Source organism: Lissotriton helveticus, chromosome 3_2, assembly GCF_964261635.1.
Source record: "Lissotriton helveticus chromosome 3_2, aLisHel1.1, whole genome shotgun sequence".
Lineage (NCBI taxonomy): Eukaryota > Metazoa > Chordata > Amphibia > Caudata > Salamandridae > Lissotriton > Lissotriton helveticus.
This window is the reverse complement of record NC_136062.1, coordinates 116,401,837-116,429,045: the sequence shown is the minus strand read 5'-3', so window position 1 is coordinate 116,429,045 and position 27,209 is coordinate 116,401,837. Positions and strand designations below refer to the sequence as shown.

General features: G+C 44.8%; 1 protein-coding gene across 4 annotated transcripts in view; it reads left to right on the top strand.

Annotated features, from left to right (window-relative positions):
- Positions 1-27,209, top strand: part of NEDD4 (NEDD4 E3 ubiquitin protein ligase) — a 2,078,892-nt gene that overhangs the window by 942,925 nt on the left and 1,108,758 nt on the right. For 2 of the 4 annotated variants that reach the window (XM_078684873.1, XM_078684871.1), the window contains one exon: positions 5,440-5,505. The exons of the other annotated variants lie outside the window; for them this stretch is intronic. In XM_078684873.1, coding sequence (XP_078540999.1) covers positions 5,440-5,505 — 66 coding nt within the window. The remainder of the gene's footprint in view (positions 1-5,439; positions 5,506-27,209) is intronic. 4 annotated transcript variants of the gene reach the window in all.

The window sequence follows — 27,209 nt, the reverse complement described above, 5'->3', positions numbered from 1 at the left end:
CCTGACTATGTCTTTGTATATTGTACGGACTTTATCCATTGGTAGAATATCTATCTCTGGATGTGGAGTGTATGTCGCTAAGACCGGGCAGGTCGCTCCTTCTATGCTTAGCGGACCGAGTCTCATGACAGATTTTGTGTGTGGTTGGGCTCCTTTAAACCAGTTTCTGTCTTGCTGGCAAGTTAAAGGGACTTCAATGTCTTCGTATGCAATGTATTCATCTGGTGGTTCAACTACAATGTATGTGTGGAACTATTTAGTCACCAGATCTGCAGGTGGTAACTGAACCAAAGAATAGAATAACTATGACCCGAACACCTAGTGTGCCTCAATCACAAAGGAAACGCAAACACCTGTTGCTGGTATGCCGTGTTCTAACAATTTCATAGTTACTGCATGTCTGTAGTTTTCTGTGATGTTAAGAGCGTTAGCCAATTCTTCTTCCCCCAAGCTACTCGCGGGTCAGTTATTTTTAGAGGAAAAGAGAAAAAGTTAAGAGGTAGGGTTTTGCACAATGTGGAGAACTGTTTATCCTTACAAGCTTGTTTATACCTTCAGCCAATACACAGAGTATATCTGCTCAGCTGTGGCTGATATTCCTTCCCATTTCAGACGTCTCTGAAAAAGTCTGAATAGGGCTTTCTGAGAAAGCATGACTGAACTACTCAGGTTTTTACAGTTAATATAAGAACCAAACCAACATTGGCGGCACCATGTCATGTAGTTCCTAGGAGTCCCACAGTACCTGCACGTTTTGGATGACCTAAACTGAGGACTTGGTGTCCCTGCCGCATCCGGACATCCCCACAGGATATGTCAGCAGTTAGACCAGCTAGCTCTACAGTGCCACTACCACCCTCTTGTATCTTACAGTGGTTAAGGTAGTCTCTGGCAACCACTGAACATGACAAACCGGATTCCTCAGGGATCTAAACAGTACAGTACTTTCGCTCAGACACTCGTGCCTGCTTTCTCGCAGAAAATACACAGATTATGGTGTTTCAATAAGTATTTATTGGTCCAGTGACAGTCTTGTGTAAAACATATGTCCTGCGACAATCAGGAGACAGAAGCTTACAAAAGAAATTGCTAGTACCACTATAGTAAATAGTAGATACGTTTCTACCAGAGTGCTAATAAGATGAACATAAGCAGTTCAGATAAAAACAGTAGCACTTGCATATTCCTGAAATGCGTGCCCGAAGTAATTTTCCTAAGTGTACCTAGCCTAGCCTGTATGTGTAGGTGTATGTGCGTATGGCTATGTGTATCTGTAGCCAAGAAACCCCTAGGGATGAACCACCCCCCTCTTCTGATGGTTGGGAATAAAGGACCCCACCCCTGCTTCGAGGATGACCGCCCGCAAGGGATGTCAGACCGCTGCATGTTGAAGATTCAGCATGCAGAAACCTTGTCTCAGCTTGGAAGGAATTCTCCTCTAATTTTTAGGGGGTATTGAGGGCCTTTTATACTAAAAGAGGTCACTTCAGGGTTTTTTCTAGAAACAAAATGTTTCTACAACATTCATAAATGTTTTGAAAACAGTGAGTGATGCTTTTCCAAACAAGTGTGATCATGCACAGCTGGCTGTTGGCCAAGGATGAAAAAAAGTGGTGACCCCTACAGAATAATTCTGCTGTGCCTGGGGACATGTTTATGTACATCAGGTACAGGGATTATGATAGAATACTTAGAGCCTGGCGTCAAAGAGACAGGAGCAAGCTGCTAGGTAAAAGGTCACCTGTTTTGGAATAGTTATTGTCGTCTGCCTAGGACAAATGTATATAAAAGGGGTATACATGTCAGGACTAGCCTAAAGGACATGCCAGAAGAAATTACAGACATAGAACACCCAACTTAGCCCCCGCAGGCTCTACTGGCTCCCCGCCTCCTATAGGATTTCATGCTGCTCCCTTGCTGTCAAAAGAATTGTGCTCTGTTTTGGGCAAGCGAGAGCAAAATCCAAGATTTTGGGTTGTACATTTTTCAACAGATTGGAAATATTGTTTTAATTACTGAAATAAGTGATTAAGTAGAGCCTGTGGTTTCTGGTGCTCAGCACCGGCACTTAATCGCCAGAACCTGCATTTAAGATAGCTGCCATTCCATTCCAGCCAATAGAGAAGAGGAGAGAAAGAAAAACACGCCCCCCAGTCTGCAAAGGACGGGGATTAGTGACAAAGGGTGAGCGCGTCGAGCGCTTGTTTTTTTCTTCTGGGTAATCCTGTGTGCAAGCTCGAGCACTATGGCGTGTGCTCCGTCAGATCGGGCGCCGGCCTGTCGACCCGAAGCTTCCTCTACCGCCAGGTATGGGTCTCTTCCCCTCTTCACTCTTGGTGAGCATCTGGGAGCTTGGGCCCGATGTCGTGTGCACTGCGAGGCCCGGTGATTTCTCGTTCGCCGCTCGGTGGGTCCGGCGGCAGTCAGTGATGTCAGGAGAGTATGAACAAGCGGAGTTTCGGTGTCTGCGAACCTTGGAGCACGGCCAACAATGACCCGTGAGTACATAGAATGGGGGTCTTGCTGAGACTTTAGTTCAGTGTCTGGTATACGTGCACGGCTAGATTGATTAGCTATAGTACAGAGGTCTTTGGGTTCATCATACTCTGGACCTTCGCCAGCCGGTACTCTCCGCTCCCCTGCCTAATTTAACAGGGTTGAGAGTGGATTTTGAAATAAATGTGTGTGGGGCGGTAACGGGCTTCCGTTGTGTGCGTCCTCTTCCTCCTTGCCGTCGCCACGTCACCGGCCCAGTGGGTTGCCAGGGAGCGGATGGCGGGCCTACCCCCTACCGCTACCATCTAAAATATTGCATGCCTCCGATCAGTTTCTGAGTACACTATCTTCATCCACTTCCCTTCCTGTTTACGGTGCCCGTCGCCTGAGGCTTCGTTGCAGATTCCAAAAAGATCATCCGTCCAAGGGTATAGTGAGTGTTCCCGTTCTAGGTATAGCCCCTCTACACCACCTAATAACCGTTAAGAAATGATGGTAAACCATTGTTCCTGAGAGCCGCTACTTACCTCGCCAACACAATGGAGGTAGGCCTGCTTTCCCCCGTAACAGCACGGAGCTCCCGAGTTTCGGTTTCTCTCCCCCACCCCCTCCGGACAAAACTGGCAACGCGGTCGAGCGAGTTCAGTGTCTGAATTCGACTTGATTGTGACCTGGCGAGGCCAGTTTCAATCATGGCATGTGTAGCCTGAATTTGCCGTGTGTGGCTGTGTGTGTGTGGCTCTGTGTGTGTGTGTGGCTCTGTGTGTGTGTGGCTCTGTGTGTGTGTGTGTGGCTCTGTGTGTGTGTGTAGCTCTGTGTGTGTGGGGGGCTCTGTGTGTGTGGGGCTCTGTGTGTGTGCAAATGCAATAGGTCTTGTATTCCCCTGCTCCCTGTTCCTGTAGAAGGTACCCCTCCTCCTGTAGAGGGCTTCTCTGGATTACCTCCGCAGATCTCTTACTCTGCAGTGTCTCCCCCTGCACACGGCGTCCCTCCCCTCCGGGGCCCTGTAGCGTCCCCTCCCCTGCTCTCTGTGGAGCTCAGCCTGCTAAGGTGTGGCTTGGCCCTGCCTCCCGCCACCAGACACCCCTTGGGCTCTCCCTGCCCTCAGGGACAGGCCGGCCAGCTGCTTTTGAAGAAGAACTGAAGCCCGCTGGCCCTGCTTTGCTTTGTAATTCAGACCCTGACAGACCGTCGGAGCCAGGCACTATTTAACTAAATTGTTTGTATCGCAGCACCGGGCTGTGAGGCACAACAAAAGGCACTCGCGAGATAATTAAAAACCCCAAGACGGCCAGAAACCCAGTTCGACCATAACGAGTCACTAAACAGAGACTCCCTTAATGGACTGCTTTCACTTCACCCTTCTTGGCAGTACCGCAAACATTTATCTTAAACAAACACCTCTGCGCTGCTTCGTATTTCATAGATTTCATATATTCATTAAAATAATTCATACGTTATTTAAAAAATGGTGATTTCGGTAGCAGGACAAAAAGCAGCACCAGCAAGTTCTAACTAGACTCTGGTGTTTATTCGAATTGGCACATTTCTAATGGTATGCAAGGGGAGCAGGGTGGGGGGCAGGGGGGGAGGTGCGATTAGCTGCCTGCCGAGGGGAGGAAGCGCCGGCCCGCCGCTGGTATTCCTGTTGTAATCCGATGCCGGCTGCCTGACCCTCCCTGGCAGCAGAGCAGAGATGCACTGCCGACACGCTGCAGCTGAGTGGTCCCCTCCGGGCGCCGCCGAGGGCTCAAGGCTGACTTTTCATAATCACAGACCTGAAGACACGCCGGCGCGCATCCACGCCTCGTTCCCGCAGGACAGGGCCTCAGCCTGCAGTGATGAGGACGAAAAGAAGCAACTGCCTGTCCCTGCTCGTCTGCATCCAAGGTACTGTAACTTGTCTGTGGTATTTACATTTGTATCGCTCCTGGTTATCAGCAGTTAAAAAATGCTTGCTAAGATTGCTGTCCTAAAATAACACCTTTTGTGGCCATTGTTTTCATGTTTGCTTTGTTTTATCACGCTCCGTGCCTCTAAGTGATTGCTGGTGGCAGCCTTGAAACCAGCTCCACTGTGCATTCTACACTTGCAGAGTTGTCCTAATTAAGGAAGCTATACTGAACATAATTACGGGGCAGAACAAATAATCAATGGCACAGCGATGGCTGAAGCATGAAATGTCACCAGGAACGAGACGACAACTCTTGGCAGGGGGGGGTGTCTGTGTGTGTGTGCGTGTGTGTGCGTGTGTGTGCGTGTGTGTCTGTGTGGGGCTCTGTGTGGGGCTCTGTGTGGGGCTCTGTGTGGGGCTCTGTGTGGGGCTCTGTGTGGGGCTCTGTGTGGGGCTCTGTGTGGGGCTCTGTGTGGGGCTCTGTGTGGTGCTCTGTGTGGGGCTTTGTGTCTGTGTGTGGGGCTCTGTGTCTGTGTGTGGGGCTCTGTGTCTGTGTGTGGGGCTCTGTGTCTGTGTGTGGGGCTCTGTGTCTGTGTGTGGGGCTCTGTGTCTGTGTGTGGGGCTCTGTGTCTGTGTGTGGGGCTCTGTGTCTGTGTGTGGGGCTCTGTGTCTGTGTGTGGGGCTCTGTGTCTGTGTGTGGGGCTCTGTGTCTGTGTGTGGGGCTCTGTGTCTGTATTTGGGGCTCTGTGTCTGTATTTGCGCTGAAACATTTGTATAGGTAGCAGTGCGCTCAATAAAACTGGTAACATATAACATATCAATACATTGTTCATCATTAATTAGATACATACATTTGATGACTAAAGGTATATTTGCTATTTTTGCTTTTACTCACTTTATTAATACTTTAAAAAATATATCGATCGAAGTTTCTAGACTCTAATGCTTCTACTTTTCATTGTCGGGTTTAAAGACTAAAGATTTATATATGTTCATTGTGGTACTGGTGTTTTTACATCTGTGTAATTATTTTTTTTAATTTTTGAAAGAACCATTCTGGTCGCAGGAGGAGCTTGCAAGCATATACACATGAAGAACTTCCAACACTACCAGTTGTAAGTGCCTCATATTTGTTGTGGGTTATTTTTGGATTTTCTTTTTCTTTTTTGTACTTTCATGTTGCTTTTTGATAGACTGTGCATGTTTTAGTCAATTCACACAGATTGGCATACTTAAAGTCGTGGCTCAGGGCAGGTTTCTCTAATGTCGATCCTGGAGGGCCAGATCCATGCCCGATTTTTAGCATATCCGCATTTAGATAAATGTAGTTATCTTAAAAATCTTGCATGAATCCTGCCCTCCAGGACTGACATTGGAGAATTCTGGTTTAGGGTATTGAGAAGATGTTCAATGAGAACCTCAAACATGAGAAGTTCCTTGTATAGTGATTTCAAAAATGTTACTTTTTGGAGTTTTATATACTATATAATGGCAGTGGTGATCCTAATTTGGCATATTGTATTGATTTCTGGGTGGTTTAATAGCATTGGATTTCAAATTAAATGAGAGATATGAGCCCATTGTATAAAATAATCAGTAATTCTTACCTAGGTGACCTACCTGTGGCCTTTTAGATGTAAGCATCTACATATTCTTGTAAGGTAAGATATCATTTTGGAATGTGGGGGTGGAGAGATTCTGGATGAGACGGTTGGAGAGGCAGTGACTGAGCTGCTGTAGCGTTTGTTTGCTACTACTTTATTGTTATTACTGACCTGTAAAATAAATAAGTTTCTGTCAACGAAGGATTGGTTTCTCCATGGCATAATGTTGATGAGCTGAGGGAGAGGATCTTGACACTCTTGGATGCTACTTCGTGTATTGATCACGACCAGGCTGCTCTTTCTGCTCTATTGGTGGTTTGAGGATCAATGGATATCCTTCTGGGAACTTAGTCTGAACTGCTATACTGTTGTGAGTTATTTGAGATTGATTCAAACACTACCACTGCTTCCGTCACTAGTACAAGAAGTATTACTTTTATTTCCTGTAGAAAACTGAGAGAAGCTTGTGGCCATTTTGTATGGTTGTGCATTGGCAAGAAAACAAGGCCAACTTCCTTTAAAAAGCACACATTTTGCGTGAGTGGCGGCCATTTTGGATGGTTGGGCAGGAGGAGAAAAACCAGAGCAATTTCCCTTAAAGGATTTGTTTATTCTTTACTTGGCAGCCATTTTGGAAGTTGTTTTCAAGTACATCTACATATGCTTGATTATATACAAGTGTGGTGTACAAGGAGAATACCTGCTTATGGTGACAGGCACACCAACAGTGTAAATTGTCTGCAGTTGGGATAGATCACCTGCTTACAGTATCAGGCACACCAACAGGAGTAGATAAGATTCATACCGTATTTAGGCTGTGCAATAGGATTTTCCTTTATACTGAAGTGTTCGTTCTTATTTATTGCATGTCCAGAGATACTTCAATCTGAATTATATTTTTAAATATTAATTGGCATTAATTGTATTTTTCCACAATGTTTTCTATTGCTCCACCTCCAATGTTTCTTCAAAGTTCTGATGAATTTGCAATGTCATGTCGCTTTGGTGAAACATTGTTTCAGGGGTGCAGGCCTTAATGGATTCAAAAATCTTACAAAACTAGAATCCAACCAATATCACAGCTGAGCTTTATTAATTGGATTATGCTGTCAAACAGCTTAGTTTGAGATTTCGCAAAAGTGTGAGTCTAGTAATGGAACGCAATAAATTGAATTCACGAGCACAAAATGAGAATGAGACATTTGAAGAGTATTTAGCAGATTTGAGGCCTTCGGCCTCACAATGTGATTTCGAACATATAAACTTTGAAGAAGGTTTGACGGATAAGGCTCTTATTAAGTGTAAAAATAAGAAGGTGAAGGAACGTCTTTGGGCTTGTTCTGATCTTACATTGAACGAAATTGCCAATATTTCCATGGGTATTTAGGATTTAGAAAGATTTGTGCTGGAGATCAGGAGTAAGAACAGTTAAGTCAATGCTGTTCATTATAATTCTCCTTTGTATTGTGTAAGCATCGAAGATAAGGCGAAAAATGCTGAAGCCAGTAAAATGTTTGACAAGAAGGGGCTTCAGTGTTATTGTTTGGGAAATTTCAAAGGGTGTCCAGTTATTGAGAAGGCATGTGCAACATTTAAAAAGAAAGGAAATTTCGCACATATGTCTTAATCTCCTTCCCACAAAAAAATAATAATAATTTTGGCTGAGGATTTTGATAGGTCTGGTGATGGACTTAATCTAAACAAGTTTCTGTGTGAATGATTGTAGAATCCAAAAGTAGCTGCCATCTACTTATATTCAATTGGATGATATTAGAATCAGCATGATGGTGGATCTTGTGCATGGTACGCCATTATTACACATTAATTGCCATAATCTTTATGGCCAGGTAGAGAGTCATAACCCACAGAGGTGACTATAAGTGGATATACTGGTCATCGCATCAAGATGGTGTTATTTTTTTTTGTCCATCCTTAACTTTGAAGGAAGGTCATCTAAGGGGAACAAAGGGGAATCCATTTTGGGGTGGCATTATCCGGATGCTCTCGGGATTAGACTTTATCCACGTATTATTCCACCAGTGTATTCACTGTGTTTGGTGATGAGGAGTAAAGTGTTATGTTAGAGTCTGTGGCCATGAAATTTCCTGAAGTTTTTACTCGACAACTTGGGCAGTATAAAGGCTTAAAGCATAAGATAATCCTTAAGGAGAATGCCATTCCGGTAAGACATAAGGTGAGAAATATTCCAATTAATTATAGAGACAAATTGAGCTTACTCAAGGATTTGTGTGGTAAGAACATTATTGGAACTTCACCATGAGGTTCTCAGAATGTGATTTCTATTAAATCCTCAATAGAGTTGAGGTTGTGTGTAGACCTGTGTATGAACCATGTGGATTGATCAACATCCTAGGCCAAATAACCATGAGTTAATATCTGCATTATCATTAGCTACTATTTTCACAACTTTAGACCTAACTAGTACGTATCACTTGGTGGTGTAACATGAAGACACGAAGGGCCAGATGTAGGTAATTTCTATTTACCGATTCCTAAATACCGGATTTTACCGATTCAATATTTAAGAATCGGTAAATAGAATGTAGGTAAAAAATCGGTAAATTTTACGGATTCGGCAATATTCCTTATTCCAGATTCTGTCACAACTGCAATTCCTCAGGATCAGGTAATGCTTAAAAGGGGTCCACCTCCAGATTGCCCTATACTCTGACTGTAAATATTACACAGAGCATAAAGGAAATCAGGCAAGGTAAAGGTAAGGAAGGGTCTGGAACGGGAAAGGGAGGCTGAAACGAGAAAAGAAGAAAACACACAAAGGTAAGTACAAGAAATCACTAACTACACTCATTCAATTCTCGCTAGAACAACACCTACCACTTCGACTAACTGTGGACTGCTTTCCTCCTCTTTCTTTCTTGGCAGGTATCAGATAAACGCCTCTATACCTAGCATCCAATTCTGTAATACAGAAATCAAAGGCAGCGTTCAAAACTGAGGTTCTCACAACTCACACCAGCTTTCACCTCTCTCCAGACACATGCATACCTTCCAGCCTTCCCTTATTAACGAAAAAGATCCCCTTGTCAACTCATCAAAAAAAGAAACGGGGAAAAAAGAGTTCCAGGAGGAATCCAAAAGTCAAGTATCAGTCTTGCACTACTATTTCAATCCGTTTAAGAATAAGGAAGTCTTTGTCTCCTTACTTCAAATCAAGTTCCATTTGAAATGTTCCAATCACAAACAAATACCAGGTTCTTTCTCTTGGGATTTAATTATCCGGATATTATAACTGAACTAACAGCGCATCCCAGCCGAGAAACGCTATTACTCACAATGTGCTGAAATCCCATAAATTCATCCAGAGAATAGTCAAAACGCTGGGACTCCGATGTCTTCACCGAAGCGGCCTCAGTAGGGAACCCCTTCGCTGTTTCCTCCTTTGCCCGATGCAAGCAAAAACGTTTCCGCGAGATGCTTTCGGCAGCCGACTGAACGCGTGTAGTCTTTGGAAGAACAAACAGTCTCTCTCGTGACAGAAGAACTCACGGGAGAATACGAGAAAGCGCTCGGTAGCCGCCTAACGCCAGTAACAATCCACAAGGCAGCAGCCCCTTTCGTGTCCCATCCGAGGCACGATGTTTCCCTGCAGGAAACACGTTCGTTCAGCAGCCGCTGAACGTTAATAGGACATTCATAAACAAGATCAGGAACCAGTTTCAGAATCGGGTAGCAAAATCACGTACAGCTGGCAGCCCGGAAATGGCCACCTAAATAACTGCCCAACTCCTCCCAGTCGCTAGGCGTTATGGGACATGTAGTCCAAAGAAGCGCTATGGTTATTTTATACACATCTGACACTGCTATTCATGTAGGCGCTTCATGGGAATCAAGGCAGATCATGACAGATTCGGTATTTACCGAATCGGTAATAAGGAATACCTTCCCATTCATTCCTTTGGGCTTGGAGGCCCATAGGAATTAATGGGAAGCCATTCACTATTACCGATTCGGTATTTACCGAATCGGTAATAGGGGGAGCATATTCAAGGGTGGCAGGGTGTAACATTGACACCCTGTTGCACCCCTGAATTGTGCATGTGTGCACATGTGGTGCACATACATGCCCTAAGGGCATGTATGTCTGCCACATGGCACTTTTAGAAAAGCACAAAATTGCTTTTTTAAAGGTATTCGGTATTACCACCAACTTGTAGTTGGTGGTAAATAACGAATCCTTAAAGCAAAAAAGCACTCACTTGAGTGCTCCCTACATAGGATTTAAGGATTTGGGAATTTACCGATTCCTTAAATTAAGGAATTGGTATTTTACTGATTCCTTAAAATAACGAATCAGTAAATTACTGAATCCTTAAATCCAGCCTCCTACATCGCAGAGGGCTAAATACCTGTTGGTAACAGGATATTTACCGATTTTCGGCAGTTACAGACCGGTATTTAGCTACCTACATATGGCCCTTTGCTCCTTACTGCTTTTATAACACCAAAGTGTCTTTTCAAGTATAAAGACATGTGTTTCGTATTGGCCAGTGCAGGTGCTGTTTTTTAAAGGATCACAAAGGAAACCCTGGATGTATTAGATAGTGCAGTTGCCTTCCAAGATGACATATTAGTACGCTGAAAAGACAAATTGGAGTATAACAATAACTTACAGAACATTTTGAAAGCTTTACATTGGAAGGGACTGACTTAGAAAAGCTAAGTGAAATTTTGCTATTCACAAATTAGATTATTTAGGACATTGCATTTCAGCTGAAGGAATCACACAAAAAATGATCTTGTAAAAGCCATTTGTGATGCACCAACTCAGCAAACCAAAGAACAATTGTCATCTTTTCTGGGGTTGGCAGAGTTTTATGCGAAATTTGTACAAAACTATGCTTCAAAGTTGAACATTTATCGAGGATTCTGAGGAAGAATGGAAAGTTTGAATGGGGTGTTCTCCAAGATACTTCTTTCAGATCTCAAAAAAGAAGTAATTGCAGTGCCTTGTCTGAAACCTTTTGGTGCAGGGAATTTCTGTTGATGTGAGTGCGGTGGGGATTGGAGGTATTTTGATAAATAGGGATGGAAAGGAAGAATGGGTTGTTGCATATGCTTCTAGGACATTAAGGGATGCTGAGCTAAATTATTCCGTTATTGAAAAGGAATTGTTAGCATGCACATGGGCTTCCAAATATTAAAGAACATATGTTTGGGACAGAAATGTTATCATAAGGACAAATCACAAACCCTTAGTGAATATTCTGTCTCCTGATGGGGGGAAACATTTAACTGCAAGGTTGAGTAGACTAGCAAGTAAATTGCAATCTTTTTGTCACAATATGGAGTATATTCCTGATAACAAGAATGTACATACAGATTGCATGTCAAGAATACCTAGGGCGAACCTTGTTGACGAAATTGAGCAATGTTGCAGATTATTAAGTTCAGGTTCCATTCTCTTTTGAGGACGCCATTGCTGTTATCGAATCTATTTAAGAGGAAAATGAGAGGTAGAAATGAGGAAAAATGTGGGTTGAACAAAGTAGTCAAATATTGTTCTACTGGTTGGCCTGGGGAAAGGATTTTGAGAGATCTAAGGTGATTTTGTTGAAATTAAGGATGAGTTAAGTGTTTCTAATGGAATATTTTCCAGAGGCTTCAAAATTGTCCCACCTAGCGGTTTGAGAGGAGGAATATTTGAGTTGTGCCATGAGGGTCATCTTGGAATGTCCTCTCCTAAAAGACGTGTAAGGTAAATATACTGGTGGCCATCTATGGATGCCGGTGTTAACAATTGGTCGAGGCTTTGTAGTGCTTGTGCAAATAGTGAAAAAACTCCTAATGCTGTTAAGGTTGTGCCTTGTCCAATGGCTGTCCCTGGGAGACCTTGGAAACAAGTTGTAATTGACATTACTGGTCCTTTTAATATTCTGCCCCGGAAGGAAGCTTTTGATATAGTTTTAGATTTCTAAATGGCCAGAGGTTAGAATGGTAGAAAAGGTTGAAACTAACAATATTATTGATTGATCACAATTTTCTAAGAATTTATGAAGAATTTGGGTAGTGTACATAAAAGAATTTCAGTATATCACCCCGAAGTTAATAGAGAATTTGAGAGGTTCAATAGAGTAGTTATGGAGTCTTTGGAATTGCCGTGTAATTATGGTCTTAATTTGAGGAAGTGTTTGAAGTCTGTTATTTAATCGCACTAAGGGCATCCTGCTGCAAGTTGTACATCTTTCAAAGACCTACAGGGTTGAATCCCAGGGTTAAAATTGTGGTCCTTGGGGTTAGGAAATGAATATGTGGAAATGTGCCTTTTAATGGGCACACCAGTGCAGGGGTCACCCTTCTCTGTCCACGGGTCCGTAGACCAACAAAATAGAGAGTGGCACTGAAGCTGGAATTCAAATAACAAGTTTATTAATCACTCATGAGCGGGACTACGTCCATACAACACCCTCAAGTGTTCCGGGAGGTAGTACATTGAAGTCACAGAACACAGGCCTTATATGCAGCTTTTTCTGCACTGGTAAACATGTGGATACAAATAGAAGGTACAGGCCTACACAGGAATAGTTAGCTACAAACATGGGCAGATGGAAGATCACTTAGTCAGTAAAATGGGAGGGGGGCAGAACTGTTTAAAACAGCAGAAAATGATTGACAGTTGAGTCTGAGACCAGGTGTTCTGGCAGCTACAAACTCAGCATGCACATTGCTTTTAGCTGAGTCAGGAAGTCAACTAAAATAGACAGCACAAGCAGGGAAGAAGACGAGTTGCAGACAATGGGAGAATTATGAAGGAAACCTAAATGGATACCACAGCCAAAATGGCTGCAGCTTATGCCAAGTAAAATATTACACGCTTTCCACAGATCGGGAAGGAAATTATTCCAAATCAGGGAAGTAGTTTGGATCACATACAAAGGGTGAAGGAGAAGAAGAGAAGGAAGTTGGGTTCCAATAAGGGATTGCAATCTAAACTGGAAATGTGTGTGGGGAAATAGTTTATAATTAAGAAACTGAGGAATGCAGGAAAGGGATGTCCACAATGGTATTCTCCTTTGAAGGTTATTCAGGTTTCTAAAAGAGCTGTGAGAGTGGAAGTTGCGTAATACAAACAGAATTTCAGCGTGGTGGGGTCTTGAAATTGCTAAGGAAAATAAAAATGAGAGCAATGGAGATGGTAAAAATGTGTTGCATAATATTGGGGTGCCCAAAACATTGTCTAATCCTGTAACTTTAAATAATTCTAGTTGACCGACTGATTGTGGTTCAACTGCACTTCAGAATGGTATGAATGGTGTTGATGTTGGAAAAGGTCGTGGTGTGAGACGTAATGTGCGGGGAAAATATTGTCCTAAGAAATTGTATGGATTTGTATAATGGGCTGGTTAATGCCTGTATTTTTTTATTAGTAAAATATCTAGAAATGTTAGTTATTTCTTTGGCTATTTTTTCATTTATTTTTGATTTATAGTTAGTTTTTTTAGTTAGTTGATTTTTTTTTATATATTTACAAAGATGATGTGTGTCATGTCAGATGTAAGCATCTATATATTCTTGTTGATTTTGGATTGGAACCTTAAGATGTTGTCAAGTACCTGGATTCTCCGCGGGAGTAGAAGAGACGTAATCTCCCAATGCCCTCCTGCAAGTAGGATCCACTAGAGTATAGTGCAGTCTCACCAGCAAGGGGATAAGGGGAATGGGAAGAAAGAAGAGACTATTCCTACAGCCGCTATACTCTTTGGTAGGCTCCCACTACTTTTGAATATCTTCCTTCGGAGTGAGGAGTACCTAATGCATAGAGAGGTGAATAGAAGGAACATTTAACATCCTAACTACCATATACAAGATTTGCTAAGTAGTCAAAACAGTTATTTGCCTACCACAAGCCTTAGGAGTAATAGCTCCTCTTCTATATAATGTTCGATACTACAAAGAGGGAATAGTAGATAAACAGTACTTAACAGTTCCTTTGACAACTTCTAAAGGTTCAGCGTTCCATGCAGGAACACATAGTTTGTAAAGAATTTTCCTCTAAATACTAAATTGATGCTTCCAATGAATGAGTCTCCGGAAGTTGTTTATTTATCTCCAGCACATGGGCGTGCAAAAAGGAAGCTGTGAAGGAAAGATAGGGAAGGAATGAAAAGGATCAGCACCCCAAAAGGAATTGTCATGCGAAGGAGGTTATGCAGGGCGACTGCCCATGAAGCAAGCGCACTTACTATCTTATAGTAGATTTTCTGAAGGTGTGATAGTGAAAGCTGTCTCACAGCCAAATGAGTTTTGAGGAGAGACGCCGCTCTCCAACTGAAGGTTGACTGCCGAGGAACCGGCACTGAGGAGAGAGGCCGCTCTCCGACTGAAGATTGACTGCCGAGGAAGTTGCGCTGAGTACAGATGCCACTCTCCGACTGAAGGTTGACTGCCTAGGAAGTTGGGCTGAGGGGAGACACCGCTCTCCGACTGAATGTTGGCTGCAGAAGGAAGCTGTGTCGAGGAGAGACGCCGCACTCCGACTGAACGAACTGCAGGAGATGGGAAGTGCAGGAGGAGAGGCTCTGCCCTCTCAAGGTCTCTCAATACTCTGATAGTCAAGGTAAGAAAAAAAAAAAATAAAGAAATAGAACTCCACTAGAGACGAGATATTGTGGAGAGTTACTCTAGAATTCTTATCCTCACTGGGGTTCTAATTGAAGGGCGTAAAGCTTTGTTCCTGCACCTGTCTTAACACTAAAATTATCGCGAGAGTCCCCACAAGGAATGTCGAATATTTCTGCAAACTCTTCGGCCATCTTGGGGATTCTATATAGTGATCCAATGATTAATCACTGGTCGTTTGGTAAGAACTCTACGTCTGGATCCCAGCCTACTCTTCTCGGGACTCTGCATAATCGTTACCACATTAGTCAAGTTCCTGACAGATGCCATCATGGAATGTGGCGGTGACGAGGTTCTGTATGAGGCTGTTGGAGAGGCAGTGACTGAGCTGCAGTAGTGTATGTTTGCTACTACTTAATTGTTATTACTGACCTGTGAAATAAAGACAAATCCTGTCAAGGAAGGCTCTTTGCCTCCTTGTCATACTTCCCAGGTATTTATTTACATCTTCATGGAGGCAGGTTGTGAATTTGTGCACCATGTGACCTTTACAGATAGGTCGCAGTCTGTGGTGGAGCTAAGGAATTTTGCATTTGGGCCAAAAAGAGGAAAGAATCCATCCAATCCTATCTATGGAGCCATTCTTGTACGTTATCTTGTTTGCTGGTGTTGGTGACTTCATAGACCCATGGCATCCATGTCTGTTATTAGCTTTAGTTGCCCGGCCATTATCTAATGTCATTCTTTTTTCTATTTTGCAGCCCACCCAATAAAGTGTAATTGGCCTGGATGAGTAGTATATCTTTTTGGGGGGCTGAACAGAGTTGCAGGGCTTTGAAATGGCTATGCAGTGGAGCGCTATCTCATGATGGTGCTTTCATAAGCAGCAGTGGAAGCTGCCTGCCTTTTACATTCATGTAGTGGCAAAGTTGCCCCAAAAGTGATGACTCTGTGGGTTTATGCTCAACCTGCTAATTGGATAGTTGAAGTTTTACCTTGTGTGGGGTTGGGTTTGAGGCTACAGTTATCCAGGAGTCTTGCTCAGAAGTATCAGTATCAAATGATTAGGTATGAAGAAGAGGAATATAAGTACCTTCTGGCATTTACAATTTTGATTAATTTTCACAGAGTGATTGTCTGGTAGTGGTCCTAATATGGGGATAGAATGATTTCATAGTAATGCCTTGCATCTTTAGGGAGAATGAGTCTGGGCGAGACACATAACGCAATTGTAGCAGACCAACAGGAATTCTACATCATTCCCAATGCCAATGTTAAGACCTGATGGTGAATGCCTGTTTCTAAATCCTGCATAATGCAAGATCACATTCTTGTCTCAAACACAGCAGATGAGAGATCTGGAAAAGTACAAGTCCCAGTAGGTGCTGGAGTGAAGTATGAGGGTCCTTCAACAGGCAGCTGTTTCTGGGGGCAGTCTGATTGCAGCATATTTTAAATGCACAATATGTGTCCTTCTCCTATGTAACTCTATAAAGGACAAATTAGATGAACTGCAAGTCAGGATAGTTTTAACTCTTGGCCTCCCAGAAAATGCAGATGGAGAGGGCCTGACATCGAGCTTCACATCCATTCCTGCAGAGGGGCCTAGAGGCTGTTGGTAGAGGAGGCTTATAGAGCCTGAAATTTATGGGACTGATTCTAACTCTGTAGAATACTTCCCTTGTGGTGCTCCGGAGCAGGACTCACTAGAATTCAGGGCCTGTTTTCAGCCAGTGGCTTAGATACTTTGTCTGAGCTGGATATGGACTTTCCCACTGGACCACCTACAGTAGCAATTGCTCCATTTCATAAGATCATGTTGAAGGCCGCAAAGGTTTTGGACTTCCATTTGTCAATGACTGAGACAAAGACTGGCTTCCTCACTGAGGTTCTCCTGCCCTCATCGATCTCCTCAGACCCCCTTCTCCTCTTTAATTAGGCTCTACTTGAACCCATTATTGAATCCCTTAAGGCCAACTGCCTTGTTGCCCACTGAAACCATGCCTTGGGGGACATGGCCCAAATTATTCTTCCACATATTCCTGTTGAAATGAAAAAACTTTTCAAAAGCTTGTTGAGGATGTTCAGAATGCCTCCTGGCATGTTATCAAGACTAACTAGTCACTGCAAACTCAGTTGCCCGAACCATGGGCACTTCTGTTACGGGGCAGCATCGTGCTTGGCTCAGGATGCCCAAGTTTTTTCTGATGTCCAAGCTAACCTGATGGACCTAGCATTCGACTGAGTAGACCTGTTTGGGATTAAAGCTGATTCAGTACTGGAGTAGCTCAAGGCCTGTAAAGCCGGAGCCAGATCCTTTGGCTTTCAGCTCTTGCGTTAGACCAAGGACTTCCGGTCCTTTCTCCACTATTCATGGCTTTTGGTGAGATTCCTCCTTTTGGTCCCGGCAGTACATACTGGCACTCCAACAGCAGCATGATCCTCTCCAACGACAACCCAGAGGCCTTAGTAGATGAAAAGGCATGGTATCTGCCTTGCAACCTTCCTCCACGTGCTCCTTCCCTGCATGAACTGGAAAACAGGTCCAGTTTGCTTTGCCAATCCCACACAGAGCCTGTGGGAGGGTGTGTGTCCCGCTATCTTCTGGCTTTGAATGCCATTGCTTTGGACCAGCGGGTCCTTCAAATCCTAGAAAGGTACTACATCCTTCCCCTATCTTCGAGGTGTCCACCATTCACTCACCTCTTTTCCTCTCCACCTCCTTAATATTTGGCCATTCTAAAGCAGGAGGTGGCTGCTCTCTTAAAGAGAGCAATGTAATTAGTAAGAAGGAAAAAGGGCCAGGGTTTATACTCGTGTTACCTCTAGATTCCCAAGAAGGATGGCCGTCTGCTTCCGATTCTGGATCACTGGAGCCTTCTTCATTAAAAAGTTAAAAGTAAAAAATGCTGAGACTAGCTCAAGTTTTCCTGGGGTTGAGGTGTGAAGACTGGATGTTGTACCAAGGTCTGCAGGATGCGTACTTCCACATCCCTATTCTGCAGTCTCATAGAAAGTCCTTGCGGTGTTTGATGGGTTCTATGCACTACCTATTTGCGGTACTACTCTTTGGTTTGACATCAACTCTCGAGTCTTCATGAAGGTGTTACTCGAATCAAATTTCCTTAAAAAACAGAAGATAAGAGGAGTTTGCCAAACAGAAATAGTATGTTTAATTAAATAGTTCGGCCGGGAGAACAGTTACAAGCACCAGGTCTGAGAACCGTCTCAATTTACATTGAGTTTGTGGTCTCTTTATTTATAATATTACAGCAAGCAATAAAGGATTCCGGCGTACCATATATGGTGAGGAATGTTAATAGCTGCCTTTAGACTCATACATTAATGGTCAATGGTTCATACAGGTGGGCCTTGATCTGCGTGGACAGTGTGGCCAGTGGTGAATGTGTCCAGATGTCCGGCATGGGGTGCATGGGATCAATATGATTGGCTATGTGTTCCTAACTCATGTGGCATATGACTTTATGGGGTTTTTAGGAGCGTGTACCCCCTCCAGACATGTGTGCTTTATTGGGGCAATCTTCTGTGTCCATTGTAATGTCACTGTGCCTATCTGTGGAATTGAGCCAGAGTTTCCCGCCCGAGTGTTTGCCTGTAAACCATGCACCCTCCCACCTGTGACCCATCAATCAGTAATCCCGAACCTAGGTCACAGGGCCTGCCTGACAACTTACTTGCATGTCGACGTAGATGTGGTGTTCGGAATGGTCTATTATGTTAATAAGGACAATAGCTCATTTATATCGATAAACGCATTGATATCCATCTTAACAAACCCCCTTCTAGTAGATTATTTAACTACACTATCTACCCATTTTGAGGCTGTTTACAGCATGTGATCCCAATTGTATAACCCCACAACCCAATAGAAACACAATGATTGTTGGTGACAGTGATTTACATAGGCTGAATATCCATCGTGGGAGTCAGGAGAACTATTTAAAAAACCACTCCTGCCCAGGGCACCTCCTGCTTCACACATGCGTTTCTTTAGATTAAGCAATGCTTAGATTGGAAGTGTCAATATACCATTGTCAATGTAATTGGCTGGATTGGATGTGCAGCATGCAGTGGTGATCTTGGCGCACACCCCTTCCTCCTTTGCAGTCATTAAGTCCAACGCAGTGCTGCATTATCATGAGGTGGATGGCTTTCATTTCTTCCTTGATTAAATTCAGGCCAAGCTCAGTGCTGTTCATCATCTTGAGCAATTCCCACCTTGTAATTTGAAGCCAGTAATTAGCTTTTGGCCACAGGGTGAAGAAGGGTATGAACCACCTGGCCCCTAGCTGTGCCTCTGTGAACAGTGTAATTTCTTCTGGGATGACCTTGAATTGAGCCCAGCTGAGATAGTCTGACGCTTTTTTTTCACAAGCTTGGTGCAGCAAGGTGTGTTTTTTTTCATCACGGGTGCTGGTACAACTGTGTTAACTGTGGAATGGCCATGGTCAAGGTGTGCAAGGTTACCAGGGAACACAAAGCTCTCCATCTGGAAACCAGCTGAGTATAGGCATGCTCGCCGCACTGCCAAGAAAAATCCATAGGCTTGAAGGTGCCCCATTGCATATCCGGAATATGTAGAAGCACTCCGCAGTTAGCATTTGTGCCCATCAGAAATGTTTCTTTCCCTCTGAAACTTAGAGAATGCAGGGTAAGTAATTATATATAAGAAGGTTCACCTTTCCCATTTAACTCTAAATCTCTTGGCCAGGTGATATCCTTCCCTATGGTACCCTTCCTACATATTCTGCCCAGCTTGGTTTGGATATCAATGGGTTCAGTGAAGATGTATAGCGCAGTTGGGTTGTATGTTGTATAGGGTCAGGTTTACAACTGCACTGTGTGGTTCTATCTTATTGGGTAGGATCTTGGCTCTTATCCTACACAGGTAGAGGTGAAATAGGCATTTTGCTTTCTCAGGACAGGTATAGCCTATCTGTGCCTTCTGCGTGTAGGATTAATGAGCAGACATAACAGTACCTGGCTGATGCGTGAGACCCGACTGAGGTCATGTGTTGATACGAGGTGTTTTGTATTGAGGACCGCGGCAAATTTCCCTGACATGTTTATGCTCGCCTGACCCAGTGGAAATGTGTATTTTACCCACCTTTGAAATGTCATGTGTTGAGTGTGAAGGCCTTTCAGCCGAGCTTTTAGAGACCTTCCCTAAAAACATGGGCGGTGCTAGCGGTTTCTGGGCTCGCTTGCTTTTAGATTTGTCGGGCTTAGACCTGACTGACCTTCCGTTGGTGGGGGGGGCTCGTCATCTTCTGCTATTATTAGGTTCGAATATCCTAATGCCGGGGGAGCTGGTGTAAGTACCCTCCATCCCTGCGTATGGCGGGGGAGGTGCCAAAGCCTTGCTTGCTGTCGGCTACGTAGGGCTATCAGATTGAACCCATTTTAACATAATCTACAATACTAGCACTACCTAGATTTTATCTCTCTTCTGTCTTATATCTTCTTGTTTTTGATGTGTGTTTTAGTGTGTTGAATTATATTTGTGTCAAATGTTCTCTCTTTAGGCCAGGGAAATGTTTGTGCTTTCGTGTGTAGATGCCACTCTTGGCAAAATGTATTGTCTTTTTATTTGTTTAGGGAACCTAGTCTCCATATGCTTTAGTAGGTTATCCATGATCATTTTTCTTATTTGGATAATACAATTCAAATTGCGTTACCCTAGTTTTGTTTGTTGCATCTTTGGGGCAAAACAGACATGGTGCATCTCCTGCAATTTATGTCTTATGAGGTCAGGGCTTACAATTTTTACATCAAACAGTTTGAACACGCATTTCAATAAACACGATAAGGCTGCATATGTATTATTGTAACACAGGGCAAATAGGTGTTAAGTTAGAATAAAACCTGGCCAAGAACAAATTTCCATATAGTACAGTTTTCAAAGACAATCACTGCAATATCATCACATAAAAGAAGACATTTCAATAATGGTCAACATAAAAAATTACTTTGTCAAAAACAAAATTAACCCTAGTACGTTCATCACATTTTATCCTTTAGCAGGAGAAGACTAGCGTGGAACACGTTCCTAAGTGAGCCGGATATTCTTCCACTCTCCGCTCCTAGACAAAGGTGCTAATCATAAACACCGCTTAGTAATAACTCTGGAATTATTGGCCCCACACAAGTTTTCCCTACACAAATGCTGCCCTATAACGCCCAGGATCAAGCTAGATGCACCACTCACACTCATTCCAGATACTACAGGTGTTAAGAAACCACTTTAGCACTAGGAAACCGTTGAATTAAAAAACAACAAGACTAAGGTGTCAACTCCGCCCAATCAGGATAGGCGTGTCACAAAAATCAGCATCCTGGGAGTTATCAAGTTCTATACAGAGTATTACACTATAGTCACCTTAGCTAGCGGTCAGCTATTGAACAAAGGTGACTTTCACGAGAACGCCTCCGAGTCCTCCTTAGAACTGATACAGTTAGGAAAAATAAAATAGGTAATATGGCAGACTGTCAGTGGCAGGGCAAAAAGGGTATCTTTTTAGACTTCTTCCTAGTTTGCCATGTGCCAAATGTTAGACTATGTGTTAGGGTTGGATGTAGTCTTACCCTCTGTGATGACTGCTGCAGGACTGACCTCTGCCCCAGGGGTTCTGCAGAACTTCCAATCACATGCAGTGTCTGCCCACGATTCTTGTTGCGCAACGTGAATCTGTCCAGGAAGGGTCGCTTTCCTTCGGCTGCAGTCGGGTGCGAGTTTCCAAATCTCTTAGGGTGGCTCGCCAAAATGTTACTCAAATCGAATTTCCTTCAAAACAGAAGACAGGAGGCATTTAATTAAACTAACTGTTCCTGTTTGCAAAACAGTTCTGCCGGGAGACCAGTTACATGCATTAAGTCTGAGGACTGTCTCAATTTATATCGAGTTTGTGGTCTCTTTATATACAATATTGCAACAAGCACTAAAGGTTTCCGACATACCATATACAGTGTGGAATGTTGGTTGCTGCCTTTAGAGCCATAAGTTAATGGTCATTGGTTCCTACACGTGGGTCTTGACCTGCATGGATGCAGTGTGTCCAGTGATGAATGTGTCCAGATGTCCATGAGGAGCTCGTTACCACCACGTGTACTAGGCTCTGATTGTCTGTGTGTTCCTAACTCATGTGACGTCTGGCTTTATGATGTTTTAAAGAGTGTGCTTACCTCCTCCGGCCATGTGTGCTTTATTGTGGCAATGTCCCAACCCATTGTAATGTCTCTGTGCATATCTGTGGAATTGAACAGAAGTTTCCTGCCTAGTGTTTGCATGCCAGCTATGCAACCTCCCACTTGTGACCCATCAATCAGTAGTCCCGAGCTTAGGTCGCAGGGCCTGCATGACTACAGACTTGCGTGTTGACGTAGATGTGGAGTTCGGAGTAGGCAATTCTATTAATAAGGACGATAGCTCATTTTTATTGATAAACGCATCAATCTCCATATTAACAATGGGGATAGCAGTGGTGGCGGCCCATCAAAGATGGTTGGGCATTCCCATTTTGCCATACCTGGATCACTGGCTCCTCAAAGCCAGCTCACCGGAGATAGTGTTGCGCAATGGACAGATGACTGCACTCTGCTGTTCAACCTGGATCTTTCAAACAACAAGCCCAAATTTCACCTGTGGCACTCCCAATGACTCGGGTTCATAGGATCAGTATTAGACAGCACCCTCCTCTGCTCCTTTCCACTTATCTCAGAGAATCAAAACACCCAGGACATGATTCCTGAGAGTCCTGCGTTTTCTAAGTCTGCTACCTTCCTGTATCCGCTTAGGCATGCATACATTGGCACATGAGTTCCCTGCTGTTGTGCCTCCGCAAGCAATAAGTGACAGTGGCTCCAGTACAGGGGAGAGCTCCATCATGATCTCCCCCAGCGGTGCTGTGCAAATGGCTTGTTAGGGGTAAGAGGTGAACCTAGATCACAGGATGGTCTTCAGTTGCCCTCCGGCCATGACTTTCGTAGCAACTGTAGAATCTTCCACTGCCTGGGTACGTGCCAATGACTACGCCTCACACGGAGCCTTGACCCATATGTTGGAAATTCTGAAATAGCAAATCTGTAGAAATCATTGTTTGGGAATCGCAAAACAGAATGTATGTAACCTGCGGTTTACTAATAGAAATTCCTAAGGATTCGCAATCACTATTAAGAAATATCAAATTAGGAATTCGCAAAAGTGTGATTTCTCAATAGGAATTCGTCAAATGTACACATAATGGGCATCAATGCAGTAGTTCACATCATAGAACTTGGGTTGAAGTCTTCAACTTTGTGGAGAACAAACATTTTGACCCCAAACAAATGCATGAAGGAATGCTGCAGCAACACTGGGAGATTATTGGGATGGTCTCAATACTTGCCGAAAAGGTGCAACAAATTGCTTCTAAATCCTAACCATACGTTTCCCAATCAGGGACAGGAAGAACAAATAAATACCCACTCAACAATTGAATAGACTATATGAATCAAACCAACAACCCATGTACCATTGCTGCACACACCACTGAAGAAAGAGCCATGCAGATCTGGGCAGATATAGTCTGCTCTCCCATCGCACTCATATTTCGTAACAAGAACCACCCACACTGCCCTTACATATCATTGTTTGCACATAAAAAACATGCCGTCTGTTCATGTTTGCGTGCACTTAAGCATGCAGGTGTATGTTTAATGTGATTTTTATTTTTGAAATGTGTGCATATAATCACATTGCAACATCAATTTGCAATGAATTTTTTCCTGAACGTTTACAACGTAAACATGACAGAAATAATGTGAGGAATGAAATATAATTACGTCTAGCAATAACTGAAGTGAGTATGATGGGTTGAACCATAAAGCAAGGGTCTGCGTAGCAGAGAAATGTTATATTGTGGACTTGAGATGGGTATTTGAATTGAAAGTAACTCTGCTGAAAACATGGCCAGGGACAAAACAAACACAAATGGCCTCAATAATAGTCTGTGATGTTGAGTGAAAAAAAGAGTTTATTTAGATGTAACACATGAGTTATGCACACCTTGTCATTGACATACTATGTTTATCAGGACCTGATCATTTTATATCTTCTTGTAAGTGACATTTGTGAGGATTTTGTCATAATATCTCAGGAATACCAATCTTCTTTTGGTAATTAGATGAGAGCTAGATACAATTAAGTGAAGATCAATCCACTGGAAGTAAATAAGGATGTATTAGGGTCCTTATTTGATGCATTTTGAGTGCGTTTTTTAAGTTTGCACCTGGTTACCATCAGATCCGATTAGATGATCATATCATTTCGTAAATGCTCATTTTGTGACCTGTCTCAAGTAGGAAATGCTGTGTACATGCAGTAACGAATCACGAATAGGAAATCCCTATGTGGGATTTCCTATTTTGTGAATCGCTAAATTCGATTTCTTCTGGCCTAAAAATTGCATTTTGCGATGCTGCTTATGTCTTTCATACATATTGAAAGGCAATTTTGCATTTCTTAATAGCCCGAAAGAGCTTTTCGGACTGTTAGGAAATGCAAAATTGGTTAGGCCATATGGGCCTTAGTCTTTATTCAATCATTAAACATTCATAAACCATGCCAAATCACCTGTGAGGTTCTCAAGACGCTGGCTGCTGCATGGTGGTTTGTTCATTTGAAAATCCAGGTCTTGAGTTCTTTCCTGAATTGCTGGAGTGATGGTACGATCCAGAGGTGCAGAGGACGTTGCTCCATGCCTTGGCCCCCAGGTGCAAAAAGGAGCATCCTCTGCTGTTGATTCGGTGAATCCTTGGGATGTCTGAGAGGGAAGCAGAACAAAGATGTCAGGTCGGTTGGTGGAATGTCAGGCATTTGTTGATATATGCTGTTTTTTCGTTGTGCAAGGCCTAGTAAGTCTGGGTCAGCATCTTGAACTGACATCTCTTCTGATCGGGAGCCAGTGTAGTTTGATGTGGGATGTAATGCGAGTCCTTCTGGGAAGCTCTAGGATGTGTCTTGCCACTCAGTTTTTTAGTGTCTGGAGTCTCTTCGGGAGGCGTGCAGTGATTCCTAAGTAGTGTGTTTTTCCATTGTCTAGTTTGCTGGTGATGAGGACCTGCTTGACGGTTCTTCTGGTGTTGACTGGGAGCCATCTAAAGATTGTGTGAAGCATGTCAAGGATGTCGAAGCAGGCGGACGAGACTGCGTTGACTTGCTTCTTCATGAATAGCTTGCTATTCAGGATGATGCTGAGGTTGTGGGTGTGGTGTGGTGAGGCGGGGAGTAGGCTGAATTCCTCATGCCACCATGTGTCGTTCCAAGGCGAGGTGTTGTTCCCAAAGATGAGGGCTTCCATCTTGTCCATGTTGTGTTTGAGACAGTTCATCCAGTCCACGATGTTCAGCATGCGTCTGTGGAAGTTGGCTTTGGTGGTGGAGGGGTCTTCGGACAGTCGGAGGATGAGCCGGTTGTTGTCGGCATGGGTGAGGATGTAGAGTCAGTGTGATCTGACGGTGTCAGCCAGGTGGGTCATGTGGGTGTTGAAAAGGTTGGGGCTGAGGGACGGACGTTGAAGGACTCTGCAGATGATCTTCTTAGGCTCCGAGGTGAATGGTAGAAGACGGATCCTCTGGGTCTTACCTGTGAGGTGTGAGGCGATCCATTTGAGGGTGTCTTCCTGGATCCCGATGTGGTGGTGTTTTTTTATCAGGATGAAAATGTGTCAAACATAGTTGACAGGCCCAGGAGGATGAGGGCTGCCATTTCTCCGCTGTCCAGGATGGCTTTGAGTTAATAATTGTTGTATTTGTAAAGCACACGGCTGCCCACGCGACTGGGCGTCCTGGCGCTGCACTCATACCGCTGGGGAACCCTTCCTGGCTTTTCCATGTGAAATGTCCACTTCTGGGCACCCCCAAGGTGAAGCCAGGCATCCAAGCGCTGCTGGGGCCGTTGTGGAGATTAAGCAAGCTATTGCCCAGAGTCTCAGAGTCGGAGCCATGATTAGACTAGGCACCGAGGCGAGAATTATCTGAAAGAGACACGTTAGTGATAGATTCCTTACCTTAGAATATCCCCAGGCGTCAGACTGGATCCGGAAAATTTTGCGTAGCAATACCCCTGCGCGCCGGCAGGCGTCGTCCGCGGCTCCGCGTCCGTCGTCGGCGTCGTTAGCGCTGGAATGACATCGTCGGAGTACTTAGACACCGCCCATGCGCGCTGACGTCAGTTCTTCTTTTTTCCGCGCCAGCTAGCGCAGATCCGGAGAAGCTCTACCCCTTAGTCTTTTTTTACTAAACTTTTCGATCTTTTTGATCCTTTTTCTACTTGAGTCTTCGACTCCGACGGTGCCGGTCGGGATGCCCGGGTTCAAACCCTGTTCCAAGTGTGACCGACTGATGTCGGTTACCGACCCCCATCGCCGGTGCCTGAAGTGTTTAGGCCTCGACCACGACGATCGTACCTGCTCCGACTGCTGGGCCCTGATGTCGAAAGCTAGGCGGGAGCGGTGCCGCAAGCGGCTCGAGCTCCGGCAGTCGGCCCCGCGCCGCTCCAGGTCCCGGTCCCACGGGAGGTCGAGGGACCGGTCGCGGGGTCGTAGCCCTCGCAGCTCCGGGAGTGGACATCGGTCGTCGGGATCCAAGTCCTCAGGTAAGAGGCATGAGAGGTCGGAGAGGCGTCATCGTTCCTCCGACCCACCCCGACGCTCGCACGATGCGGCCGGGGGTTCGGGTGACACCACCCACGCGGCTCCGACTGAGTCGCAGGCGTCGCCACCTGCCCCACACCTTCGGGTCCCTGGGCATGGCGCGACGCCGGAGGAGATCGAGCGGTACCTCATGGCTATGAGGTCCCTCCCTCCTCAGCCGGGTCCCGTGGCACCTCCAGGCCCAGCGGCCCCGGCTGGAGGCCCTTGCGGGTCGGGTGCTTCGGCCTCGACGCCGTCTGGTGCTTCGGCCCCAGCGCCGCCGGCAACTTCGGTCCCGGCGCCGCAGGACCTCACCGGATCCGCTTCCGGATCCGGGTCGTCACCGGTCGACCTCACGACCTCACCGGCGCCGGCCCCGCGGGTGTCACCCCCGGCGCACCCTGTGGACGCCGTTCCCAATGTTCCCTTCGGTCCGACTCTGGCGCCGGAACGGAGCCGCTGGGCGCCGCTTCCGACAGCCTTTGAAAATTTTTATTTCCATGAGGAGGCCCCGTCTGTTGAACCTGTTCTACAGGAGATGGGTGACGAAGGTGATTGGGAGGGGTCTGCTCACCCTCTGGCAGAGGAATGCTAGTCTCAAGAGGACTGGACATATGAGCTTGGGGAGGCCAGTGGTATTGACACTTCGCCAGACACTGGATTTGTCTCCCCTCCCACCGTGGCTACGGAGGAGGGGGCTGCTTACAGTGTAGTATTGACGAGGGCGGCCAAGGCCTTAAACCTTGAGCTCCCCGTCGCGGCCGTGAGGACTAACCTCCTCACTGAGGTCCTTAAACCGCAGGCAAGCTCCAGTGAGCCACTGCTGCCGTTTATTGAGGCCTTGTGTGACGGTCTTGTGGGCACTTGGTCCAAGCCCGCCTCAGGCCCGCCTGTGGATAGGAACGTGGCCAGACGCTACCGCCCGGC